The following is a 13,094-nucleotide window of genomic DNA, read 5'->3' as shown; positions in this document are numbered from 1 at the left end:
TGATATTCTCTATCCAGCACGCTCACGCTTAACATGGTGGAACTAATGCACCGACCTATGGTCCCAGGTCGCATCCATGAGCCAACATCGCGCCACAGGACAGATCGCAACATCATGCGAACTACGCCGTGCAAAGGGGACACTGCACCCTATCCATAAGCAATCATGAAGGTGTACTTGCACTCATCCTAATCTGCGCCACCATCGGTCACCGCATGAAGCTAGTTACCGCATTGCATCGCCACTCCTCATCATCACAGCACCTATGTAGATATTTTCCACGTGCTCCCATGATCCACACCCCACGTTGGTGACATCCTTTACACGTGGAGGGTGAGGATACACTTTCAATCTCTATAAATACCACTCCTATAAACTACGCCAGACCTGATTCTACTCTGACCCCAAGGACCCGTGAGTAAGAGATCGTAGGCGATTAAGCTCTCAAAGCCGAACTCGGTCTCACCCATCCATCCATATCAGTCCCCCAGAGACTGTTTGTAAGGGAATATCACATCACACCTTTATAGTAGTCATTTTATCATCACCCCTTTCTCCCATTTTAAGCTTGATAAAAAAAACACTTCAAAGAGACACAGAAGAAGAAAACTTGAGAGGAAAGAAAGAGCAAATAATAGCTCCACTACTGTTACAGGCTTGTAGGAAAGTAAAGTAATAGAATGGGACACGTGGAAGGTAATCATTCAATATTAGTTTTTAACAGTTGTTTGTGTTGGACTGCTGTGTAGTCAGTTAAAAACTTGTTGATAGTAATTAGTAAAAATCAAACATCAGAACACCTTCCTAAGAACGTGAGAGGTGAGAGGAGAGAGGAGAGATAAAGTTGATTGTTTCAACTAATCAGGGGTGGCCAAGTGTAAAAGCGTATCAGATTTTGTACAATGTGACAGCTGTTTTCTACTTTTTGAAGGGAATATATTGGTAATGGGAAGGATCAAGGATCAAGGATGGGGTATATATTGCTTAGTTGTATCGCTGCACGTGGTAATATATATAGTTATGTACTATTTCAATCGATCAATAGAGGGGTATGTAGAATTAGTTATGAGGATTATGAATGTGCTCAATGTGATATAGTGATATGTGATGGACAGATATTAGATGCATGCTTTACCAGTGTTGCTTGTATATCGTATATACATACATCAATAATGGTCCATGCATGTCTCCAACTTTCCAATCTTCCATATCACATAGAGGTCTTATATTCTTCAAGAGAGGACTTGTTAAGCATGTGTAAGTCGTATAGTATGAATTGAAATGAAGTGTCAGTTAGGATAGAATTTGTGATATGCGTAGATTTGTTGGGTTGTTTACATATATAAATTAATTGAAGTCCGGAACTGAAGATGAACGGGGTCGATCCTAATGATGATGGGGAGGGTGATTTTGCTTTGTTTACTCTTCCTTCTGAATAAATTCGGTCGAGCTTTAGTAGTTTCAGTGCTTTAGATACAGCAGATAAGGTACCACAATATTGATTAATTATTTCGTAAGGGAGTTAGTTATTACTACTGAAAAGAAAATAAATATCACCTAACTAGCATTAGCATAAGTGCATAACAACGAAACGTTGTTTCTGTCAATTTTACAATTAAAACCATATATGTTTGAGAAATTCAATTCAATGGATTTTTGTTAGTTATAAATCTTATGACGCTTTTCCCTGTGTTTCGTCCTCCGGTAAAAGAGGTGCTGGTGGCAGTGTCGCATAACTATGTTCAGAACTTCAGATGCTTCGGCAGTTCCGCTGGGAATAGTTTATTTCAAAGTCCATATACTTTCCAGCTGAAGCTAGAATTTGTTAGAGGACTACTGTATATATAAAGCTAAACTAAAGATACGATGACTACTTCGTTCGTGGTATACAAAATACGAGGCTGCTGCCATTAGATTTCTAAAGCAATCGATCTAAATTCTGACATTATAGAGAACAAATTAAATCAAGTTAGATTATATTGTTTTAACAGTTGCAGTGCCCTTGCAAATTCTGTCTACTAACATATCAGACCAACCCACGAACCATGCATACGGAACAGTACGCAAGACCGTTTGCCACTATTGCCAGATATCACATTGACGATCTAAGGTACGGTGTATTTCCTCCTAAACCCGAAATGGAGAACCTTTGCCCAAATCGTTTTTGCTTTCCTGGATATGATGATTTTAATCCTTGACATTTGTAAGATGCAATTTCTATGGGTACCTATTTCTTATTTATTCTGGCGTAGCCGAGACAATATTAGAATTAGTAGGTAACACATAGTCTCAAACTGTAAAGTTGAAATCTGATAAACGCAACTCGTTTAAGTAAGATATGATGAGTAAAAACGCGCCTATGTGATAGCTCATCAAAATGTATACACGTTAACTGTGCTGATGAAGTAGGATTTTGTCTCTCGCATTTCTTGACTTCCGCGCTTGTGCAGAGGCGCGCATACTTTTAAGTTTTAAGCAATCACATCCTTCAACAGTTATATGTTGCACCCGGTAACTCAGGATAGCAGTAGAGCATATATAGCAGCCTTAATAATGATCGAGCAGCTGAAGAATAAATTACGCACATACAAATAAACTACTTAGGAACAATGGCAAACCATTCAGCAATCAGCTCAAGGCCGATGGCAGGCAAAAGCGGTCTTAGTTTTCCATGCATGATCACAAGCTGATGAGTTCATGGACCACAATGGTCTAAGCTGGGCCGGTGTCATTCTTTTGCTATCCTTTATGGTAAGGTTATTTGTAAGTAGTGCTAAAAAAAATAAAGTAGTGCTAAAGGTGTGTATGGCCAAATGGCGCACAATGTCATAGGGAGGAGAACTGGCCGGGGAAGCTCAGGAACACAATCCCACAAGGGGCGAACAAAAGAGAACTAGTGAGGACAATTTATATAAGATAAAGAGTGGAAAGAAGGAATAAAGCATCTTTGCGCGCGCTTGGGGCAATGACGCGGCTAGTGAATACTAATTGATGCGCGTCATTTGCTGGTTGAAAACTATTTCTCCAAACCCCCGGCCTCTTCGGCCTAGGAGAATGCCTTGGCTGTCGAGAATTTCTGGAAGAGCTCCCTCTAAACACTAAAATTCTGAATACTAAATTTTATACTTATACTGAAATTTGATGCTAAAAGCGTATATCTAATTCTGATATGAATAGTATTTATTACCAAAATCATTAGCTTCTGAGATTGACGACGTTCAGCAGACACGGCAAAAATTTGAAGAAGTATTTCACAAACTTTATCCTGCAAATTAGTAGTAACTAGAAACTAATAAGCATGCAAACTCACTACAACATAGAAGATAGACCTATAAGTTGATTTTCTGGAGTCGTTCATCATCTTCTCTTTCTTTAAAAGTGGCGATGATGGGGCGAAAATAATGCCAATGCAACAATTAAATGGAATGAAAAGTGCCTTAGAATAAAGGTTTCTGTGGTAAACGAATTTATCTCAATGCATCCATAAGCAGAAAAATAAGTATGAGCTGAACAACATGATGTCTCTAATCAAAGTTCAAACTTTTTTTTTTTTGCACTCAAGTAAGGTAACTTTATTAGTGAAAAGAGAGAATGATACAGAGAAAGGGAAAACCTTTTACATCAAATTTCAAACATCCTCAAATAAAATCTACAAAACTCCAAGAAGTATAAAGCCAGTTTCTATCTTTTAACATATCAAGTCCCCCACTTTCGGTTTGCTTTCATGACTTTCCGGGCTTCCGAGGCTTCTTCTTTTCTTTATAGTCATTCTTTTCCTTCAGGTACCTTTCCTTGTCCTTAGCATGCATTTCTGTATAACACTACAGCAAACAATTATTCTTATGTCAAAAGTATTAATCAATGGCAATCAAAGATTCTAATATATATTATAACCTGAGAAATATCAGCAGATACTCAAGCATAATGTCATAGGTCGTAAATTTTAGATATATGCAAATCAGTATATTCTACATAGAGCATCTGGCCATATCATGGGTTGATGGGCGAATTGAGCATACAAACATTCATGTAGATGTTTATGCACATCATGGAATGCGTAGGGACTTACCTTTTTGTCCTCCTCACTCATTTTTTTCCAAGCTTCTCCAGTCATTTTAGCAATCTCTCTACTTGGATAATGCTGATATTTGAGCTCGGCACATTTGTCAACGAAGAAATAATTGTAGGAAGTCCTTGGTAGTTTAGGTGGTGGAGTTGAACTTTCAGGAGCACTAGAAGCAGCATTGCGAAATGATACTGGAGTAAACAGTGTTCCCTTGAGGGTCTCGGAACCCACTTTCACAGTCACCAAATAGCCAAGCTCAAATTTTCCATAAACTTTCCCCGTCACAGTCTTATTCATGTATTCAGATTCTGAGAACAACATGACAATCGAGGAAACAGGGTTAAGCAAACAGGGCAACTTTATAATGATTAACAAAGAGGTAATACATAACCCTAAGGTAGCAGCCAAATGCATACTGCGATCGCCAATCGAGCATCGAGTTGCATTACACATAATGACATACAGTAGTGTTTTCTCATAGTTTACGACATGAATTATTTAACTGCCACCCTAATAGTATTGTGGCTCTAAAACTATTCCTTGCACATTTCACATTTTCAGTTAATGTTTGATTTCACACTGCTGTTTTCTTCAACTTTAACCGATCGTCACAAGTAGCGTAATGAATACCTCTTGATTGAATATTCATAGATGCATTACTCGACAGTCTCGACACGCATATGGAAGTATTTTCGCATAGGTTATTGTATGCATTTAACTGGCACCCAGATAGGATAGTGGGTAATTTCATTCTTTGCGCATGGGGCATACTAATGTCGTCTGAATATCAGACGGATAGATTACATGGATTTCACAATCAGACCATCATTAAGGATATATTAACTTTTAGATTTGTGATTGAAATTAAACACAACCACAATAAACAAATGTAAGACAACAATGATAAAATGAAGCAGAAATACAACTTACAAATCAACTCAAAATGAACCCAGGTAATTGTTTTAAAATAAAAAACAAAAATTACCATCATGCTGCGATTCCTGGTCAGAAGGAGTCTTGTTCAAACCAGGAAGTTCTACTGCAAATAAAGGCCACAGGGGATTAGAACTCAAAACAAGATAGCCTAAAAGATATGAAAAGATACTTTCATATTAAAAGTTGAAAAGAGAGTTTACCTAGTGCAGCTTGACTTAGAGGTGGACTACTTCGCCTATGGAAGTAGACTTGCTCATATTCATAAAGAATCTCCTTGTAATGGTTCTTCAGCTCATTTGGAACATCTGGATTAGGAGGAAAAGAACTGTAGTATTCCCTGCTAAATTCATTCCACTCGACCTACATACAACATTTTTAGTTTCATTAATCTAGGTTCGAGACCCAGTTAATGAACTAGTTATAAAATGTATATGACGAGCGACAAATATATGGGTAAAAACATGGGAGTCTACTTCGTAAATATATATACCCAATCTATTGGAACCATTAAAATCACTTTTTAGCTCTGGTGTAAAAAAAAGAAAAGAAAAAGAACAAGAGGATTGAGAAATCTTTACCATGTCAAAACCACCCTGCTTGGTAACCTCAGTATACAAATGTTGCCACGTTATTGGTAGCCCTGCAACCACAGGTGACCTTTGAACAACAACAACAAGTAAGTGACATCAGAATCAAAACCCAAAATCAAATGCACCCAAAAACCAACCTCTTATAGTCTTACCATTACCTTTACCAAAAGTAATAAGTCGAATTTAAATATTCCAAAAAGTATATAAAAATTAGAAAAAGCGTTTCACCAAACTTTTTATTTTCTTTCTATCTTTGGTAAGGTTACATATAGACTTTCTTGACTAGATAAGAATCCCCATTACCTTCTTTTAGTTATACCCATTACTAAAACGGCATTAACATGCAAATTACTTCTCTAGTGATTTCTCTGTTTCATGCATGTACAGAAATAGGAAAAGCTATTTTAATAGTAAATATCTTACTTGATTTTTTTGCCAACATGAAAGGCTTGAAGGGTATTCATGAAAAGAAAACAATCCTCAATAACATCTTCATGAGAAACTACGGAAGGAGGATAAAGCCCAACCTCCCCACCACCTTGAAATGGCATTTCAGTAATACTTTTCCCCTTCTTAGTCATTTTATCACCACCCTTTTTTCCCATTTTAAACTTGATATAAAAAGGAAAAAAAACTTCAAAAGGACTCGCCGACTCGGAAGAAGAAAATAACATGGTGAAAACTGAATAGAGGCTCAGAACAATATTAGCTCCATTACTGATACAGGTATGTAGGAATGTCATGTAATAGAATGGGGCACGTGGAAGGTAATCATTCAATATTAGTTTTTACCAAGGTGCTATAACAACGGCTTGTGTTGGACTGTTACGTTGTGTAGTTAGTTAACACGGTGATAGTAATTAGTAAAAATCAAACATCAGGCCACCTGAGAAGAGAGATAAAGTTGAGTGTCTTAACTAATCAGGAGTGTCCAAGTGTAAAAACGTATCAGATTTTGTACAATGTGACAGCTGATTTCTACTTTTTGAAGGGAATATATTGGTAATGGGAAGGATGGAGGTATTTTGCTTAGCAGTTATGTACAATCAGATTTTGTGCAATGTGACAGCAGTTATGTACTATTTTTCACTATATATTCAAATTTCCAAATGGTCTTTTCACTCTTTTGGCTAAATTTCCACATGAATAGAGATGTTTAATTAGTGATGAGGATTGTGAAAGTGATGTGTGGGTGATGGACAGATATTACATACTTGTATGCTCGCATATGAATCAATAATAATAGTCCATCAGTCCATGCATGTCTCCGAATTTCCAATCTTGCATATCAGTAGAGGTGTTTGAGCAACCTAACAAAATGGTGGTCGCGCGGGTGGAATTTCTGATTTGTGCCACGGTGGCACCAAAGACTTTAACTTCACCAGATGGTGTCATATAGTCATGCCCATGGTACCCATATAACAACCAGGGTTGTCTGACTTGTCTCGAATGCTCATATTAACAAAACTTGTTAATTTAGTACTCTAAGACACTTCAAATTCTTAATTTAGTATTTGATACTATACGACTTACACGGGCATAACAAATCTTCTCATGAAAAATATTGTGTGGCGTATTAACTTAAACCGAGAATCAGATATTGTTAACAATCTTAACATCATATAATTGAAGTCCCGAACTGAAGAACTGGGTCTATTTGTAGACCAACTCAACTACAAGTCATTTTTCTTATGGAACCTATCATTGCAATACCATTATACCAAAGCTTATTCCTCGTCTGTTATCTGTTTCATTAATGGTTAGGATTGTACCTATTAATTCAGGCATTCAATGAACATAGGCGTTGAATTTTTAAACCTAGCTCAATCAATACTCTGAAATTCCAAAAAAAAAATGCACCTCATGATATGAGATGACACAGTACGTAATCCACTTTGGCTCAAGAAAGCAGGGGAGGACATTATCGAACTTCAATATTTTTAAGTGCATAATTTGGACGACTATAAGAACCAACCGGGAGGTGAAAGATTAAGGCCTAGTTTGATTGCTCAGAATAATAAAGGGAGAATGTTTGATTCGGATACATGTTAGTTTTATGTCTGAATAAAGATGTTATTCATGACCGCACGCACCTAAGGTTTTCGACAAGGCTCCTCTCCCGTCAACAATCACAACTTATCATTCAGTAATCACAAGTGCCTTACTACATCATGGAGAAATGGAGAACCAGTGCATCCACTGGTACTACCCGTTTTCAGAGGAAGCCCTTCCAGAAATTATCAATGGCAAAGGCAGAACCAAGGCTGAGGACGGGTTTGGAAAATGTTTTCAACCGGCAATTGGCTCACCTCGGTTATACAAAGTTTATCCTGCAAATTAGACAATTAGTAATAACAAAAGGCAAGCGAATTCACTATGCAATCAAGATAGAACTCTTTGATCAGAAGGTAGTGAGGAATCACGAATGAATGAGCACAAAAGATCCCAATGCAACACTTAAATGGAAGCAAAGGTGCCCTGGCATAAAGCAAGGTTCAAGAAGAAATATAAGTATCAGCAAAACATATACGTCTCTAACTGAATTTCAGACAACAATTCTAAATAAAATCTATGAAATTCCAAGAAGTATAAAGCTTGTGTCTATCTCTGGTATCTTAGTCCCCATTTTCGTTCAGCTTTCATGATTTCTTAGATAACTTCAAAAGGCCTATATGTATCTTTTACGCCCTTTTTCCCATGGATCTATCTACAAAAGATTTATCTTGTCTCGATACTCTTTCCTTTCTTTCTGATACCTTTCAATGTCCTTAGCCTGCATTTTTTGATAAACCTACAGCAAACATATATTAATTTGTCAACTATAATAAGGAAAGAAACATTCTTATATAACCATAAATTATCAGCGCATATCACCTAGACACCTATGCAAAATGTCACTAATCGTATCTATTTGGTAGATGCAAATCCATCTGTACATTCCACATTTATAGTTTATTTTGCCGTATTTTGGCCCATGTTTGTGGATGAATCATTGTATGAGTATGTTAACTTTGCTGACATTAGTTTCTCCTGGGTGCAGTGTGAAGTCCGCGTGTTTTGCAGCATAGAAAAAGCTGTAGGATGGTTAGGTGTAGCTAAATTCTCAGGAGCAGTAGAAGCAGCCACTTCTGTAGGGTGGTATGGTACTCCCATAGGGTTTTTGGAACCAACGTTCGCATTCCCTAAATAGTCTCCATCATACAATATGCCATCAACTTTCCCTATCACGTTCATAATTTCCGATTCTGAAGGACAATATGATAATTGAGACATGTCAATATTGAGGAAACAGGGTTAAGCAAACAGGACAAAATTGTATTAGCAAAGTATAAGATCATATTACGTAGTTAATCCAGAATCTTAAGGTGGCAGCCTTATGCATACCTCTGGATTGAGTATTGAGATGCATTACATAGCATGCATTTACAAATATAATAATTAATGGCTAAATTCATCCGTTGCTTATTGATATCAATGTCTAATGATACCTGATGGATATAATTCATACTGCTGTTTCTTTCTCTCTTTTTTCTCGAGTCTAAGTGTGAGGTCATCACTATAAATCGTACTCAATCACTCTTACATGGAGAGACCATAATATGAAACGGAGTTATAACTAATGAATCAACTGAAAATAATGATCGAGCAAAGTACAGGTAAATGTGAACATAAAAAATTACCATCAGGATCAAATTCCTGGTCATAAAGAGATATGTTCAAATCAGGAAGTACTACTGCAAATAAGAGACACTGGATTAAAACTCAAAAGAAACCAAAAATACCAATATATATAATTATATATACAACTACAAGCCTAAAAGATATGGAAAGATACAAATCAAACAGAGAGTTTGTAACTGTATACCTGTTGGAGTTTTACTTAGAGGTGGACTATCTGGCCTATGGAAATACACATGCTCATAATGGTAAAGAAGGTCCTTGTAATATTTCCTCAGCCCATATGAACCATTTGTTGCGTTTGCAGGAAAGTTGAAAACTCTGCTTAATTCAGTCCACTTTTTGTCCTCAGCCACCTACATCAATTAGGATCAACGTCATAGAATAAGATTCATTTAATAGAGTCCAATTGATGAGAAACAAATAACTTTGTTGGCAATACTATATAATGTTTTACCTTGTCAAAACCACCCCGCTTGGTAACTTCAGTATAGAACAAATGCAAATCCACATCTATCCCTTCAATCACAGGAGTCCTTTTCAACAACAACAAAAGAAACATCTGAATCAAAACCCAGCCATGCATTAATTAATAAATTACATCTCAAGTGTAAAAACGTACACTAATAGATAGAATAATAAGAAAAAGTTATTTACTTGATTTGAGTACCCATTTCAGTATGAAAGCTTTCAAGGGTATGTCTAAAAAGAGTTGGGTCTTTAATAACAGCTTCATGTGAAGCTAAGGGAGCAGGAAAAAGCTCAACCTCCACATCATCTTCAAGTAGCATTTCAGTAAAAGTCATTTTCTTCTTGAAAGTCATTTTCTCAGCAGCCCTTTCTCCCATTCTTGAGAGACAAGCTTCCAAAAGTCTCGAAAAAATGGTGAAAACTGAAAACTTGATAGCAAAGAAAGAACAAATACACAACCCAGAAAGGTGTCAGGAATGTGGGAGTGTAAAGCCTTAAAAAGGATTGGGACACGTGGAAGGTAATTATTCAATATTGGGTTTACCCAAAGAACAAATTCTAACGGTTTTGTGGAAATGGGCTGTTTTTGACTAATAAGGTGTGTCCAAGTGTCAAAATGTATCAGCTATTGTACAATGCAACAGCCGCAACTTTTGAAGGGAAAATATTGGTAATGGAATTGGTGGGGCCGTGGGGGTATATTGTGCTACAAGGTTTTTTAGCTGTATGTGATATATAGTCTTGTCCTATTCAATCTCCAAAATTCAAATGTTATGTGATGGACGGGTTGGATGACTTGTATACGAATTATGTCGAAAAGGTTGAAATTTCAATGAAATCCAAATGACAATTAAACTGGATAATGAAAATAATGAAAGGTGAAAATTCCAAAGTTTCCAATGTGGGGGAGTTCAATGGTGGAATTCCAAATTATACGGAAGCTCTAATTAAGTAATTATCAACGCTTGAAATGGTCTGGGCCAGAGGACATGGCATCCACTAGTTTTATTATTCAGCTTGCACCGAGTCATCAGTTGCGCCTTTGCGCATCATTTGTTGTACCTCTTGTACGTTACGTTGTAGTGTTGTACCATCACTAACTCATCTGTAACTCCTGTCTAATTTAAGAAGATCGTAACTTCGATTCAATATTGTACTACTCTATGCCCAAGCCTCCTCAGCCCACGGTGTAGCAAAAGTTTTAGCTGCCGGTGACATTGCAAATTAAATTTGTGTGCCAAATAGGCCAGGGGTGGAGAGACCAAGATGATGTACTCTACGGCTAGTCCATATAACATGGATACTTGACTCATGGATCTATCTAGAAGTTATAGATTTAGGATAATTTGTTGAAGACTTGCAGAATCGGCCTCAATGTACAAGTTTTCGTATAGAATGCTGGTACAATTAAAAGTTTAGGGCCACGATCTTTATATTTTATACCTACCTAAACTGCCACAGCTCACACGCACTATTTGTAGTATGATGTCTAGGTCATAGTACAAAATATCAGGATATGGGTATTTATCGATATTCAATTTCTGGATATGTATCGTGGATATATTTCTCTCTTTGGGGATATTTGATATTGTTTCACATGCAAATATTATGGATATATCCAAAATATCGACAAATATCGTAGATATTATGGATATTTCTTGATATATCATGATACATTATTTATACTTATTTGAAATATAATAGTAAATATTAAATAAAATTGTTATATACACAAAATATCCCCAAATATCATAAATATCACAAATATCATCTAAATATCACCGATATTTGCAGTCGTATATATCTCTGAATATATCATGATATTTATATATCTTTATCTGAAATCTGGATAGATATCCCCAAATATTGCGATATATCAAGATATTTTGTACTATAGTCTAGGTGACTAGGTGAATGTGAGATTGTGCACTAGAACTAGGGAAACACAAACACCCTTTTTCAAACACCGCTATATGTGTAGAACACTGTTGCTGGCCTATTTATCAAATAGTTACCCACAATTTCAGAGTCTTTTAATTCCATTGTGATGAGCAAGAATATTACATAGAGAGAACCACTTAATAATTGAGAGCTCCTCTAGCTGAACTGCGTTCTTCGTGTCAAGTCTCAATCCTTACTCTACAAAAACTTTGAATCATAGATTTATGAAATATTGAAATGTGAAGATCGAAACCGATTCAGCTAGAACTTTGAAGCCCTTACAAAACCATACAATCCCCAACAAAATCGAATTATTACATAATTCAGCTGTTGAGGTACAGTCCCCAACAAAATTGAATTATCGCATAATTTAGCTGGTACGGACGCAAAACAAAATTTGTAATTGGAATTATAGGGCTTTACCCTTGTTTAGAGGGAGCCCTTCCAAAAATTCTCGACGGCCCAAGCGAACCAAGGCCGAAGAGGGGGTTTGGAAATAGTTTTCAACCAGCAAATGACGCGCCTCGGTTAGACCTCATTAGCTGCGTCATTGCCCCAAGCGCAAAGATACTGGTAACTGTTGCACAACTTCTCATTTTATATTCACCTTTACTTATGCTTCTTCATTGGCCAACCAATGTGGGACTATTTCTTTTTTGTCTGCTACTTCCAGAGCCATATATGGTTTCATCCATGGGCTTGTTATCAAGGAAACTAAATCTACATTTCGTGTTCCTCATTAGCGAAATCAATTTGGTAGTCTGGTACTCTGGTACTCTGGTAGAGATGGTGTAGGGGTTTGGTGTTTTGGGGTGAACGACCTGATGTTCTGTTTGATAAGGAATGACTGCACTCTTCTTGGGACAAGAGTTGCCTACATATCAAATTTCTAGAAATAAACTTGAATCAAGCCTTACGTAGTTCATCTCTCTCTACTTATAGATATTTGAGCTAACCTTCCATTTGCTCCAGACCGTTTGTCAAGTATAGATCCACATTGTGTGCTATCTTGATGATTCGACATTATACCTGATGTTACAAAGTTAATGTCTCCTTGATTGGTGCATTGACTGAGCTCCAGATTGCTCTAGATGATTTGCTTCCATATATGGCTGTAACTGAGATTTGAAATGACCTGAGTCTGAGTTGTTACGACGTACTGGCAATGTGGTACGAGTTGATGGAGATACGACATGGGTTGTGGACACGTGAGCTGTAGTGACATGAAATATAGAACGGAGAGTATTTACACAGTCCCCTTTGTTTTACTTATTGTTTGGATAGCTGAGGTGTGAAACTAAAAGTTCAAACAAAGCTTTTTAACACGTGTTCGTCTGATGGATTTTTTTGTATTTTGGAAAAATGTGCGGGAACAATTGGATCTGACTCATAGGCCCAAAATTGCGGCGGTT

At 36.9% G+C, this 13,094-nt stretch overlaps 1 protein-coding gene and 2 non-coding genes across 3 annotated transcripts; 1 reads left to right on the top strand and 2 right to left on the bottom strand.

The window, feature by feature from the left end:
* The first annotated feature begins 2,943 nt into the window (after positions 1 to 2,943).
* Positions 2,944 to 3,093, top strand: LOC147491772 (U4 spliceosomal RNA). Its single transcript, XR_015200588.1, has one exon. It is a non-coding gene; the product is annotated as a U4 spliceosomal RNA (small nuclear RNA).
* Positions 3,094 to 3,541: 448 nt separating this feature from the next.
* Positions 3,542 to 10,157, bottom strand: LOC147491771 (uncharacterized). Its single transcript, XM_086567327.1, has 12 exons — positions 9,928 to 10,157; positions 9,728 to 9,806; positions 9,458 to 9,626; positions 8,554 to 8,837; positions 8,349 to 8,383; positions 8,016 to 8,070; positions 7,902 to 7,922; positions 5,581 to 5,682; positions 5,203 to 5,362; positions 5,052 to 5,105; positions 4,070 to 4,374; positions 3,542 to 3,821 (listed from the first exon to the last, which is right to left on the bottom strand). Exons 1-12 carry the CDS (start codon positions 10,116 to 10,118, stop codon positions 3,723 to 3,725), a joined length of 1,554 nt encoding a protein of 517 aa, XP_086423453.1. The 5' UTR covers positions 10,119 to 10,157; the 3' UTR covers positions 3,542 to 3,722.
* A 1,940-nt stretch (positions 10,158 to 12,097) lies between these two features.
* On the bottom strand, positions 12,098 to 12,251 carry LOC147491770 (U4 spliceosomal RNA). The gene has a single exon (XR_015200586.1). It is a non-coding gene; the product is annotated as a U4 spliceosomal RNA (small nuclear RNA).
* Positions 12,252 to 13,094: the final 843 nt, after the last annotated feature.

This window comes from Coptis chinensis, chromosome 6 (genome assembly GCF_015680905.1).
Source record: "Coptis chinensis isolate HL-2020 chromosome 6, ASM1568090v1, whole genome shotgun sequence".
NCBI lineage: Eukaryota > Viridiplantae > Streptophyta > Magnoliopsida > Ranunculales > Ranunculaceae > Coptis > Coptis chinensis.
The sequence above is the reverse complement of the archived record's forward strand: the minus strand, read 5'-3'. Positions and strand labels throughout refer to the sequence as shown.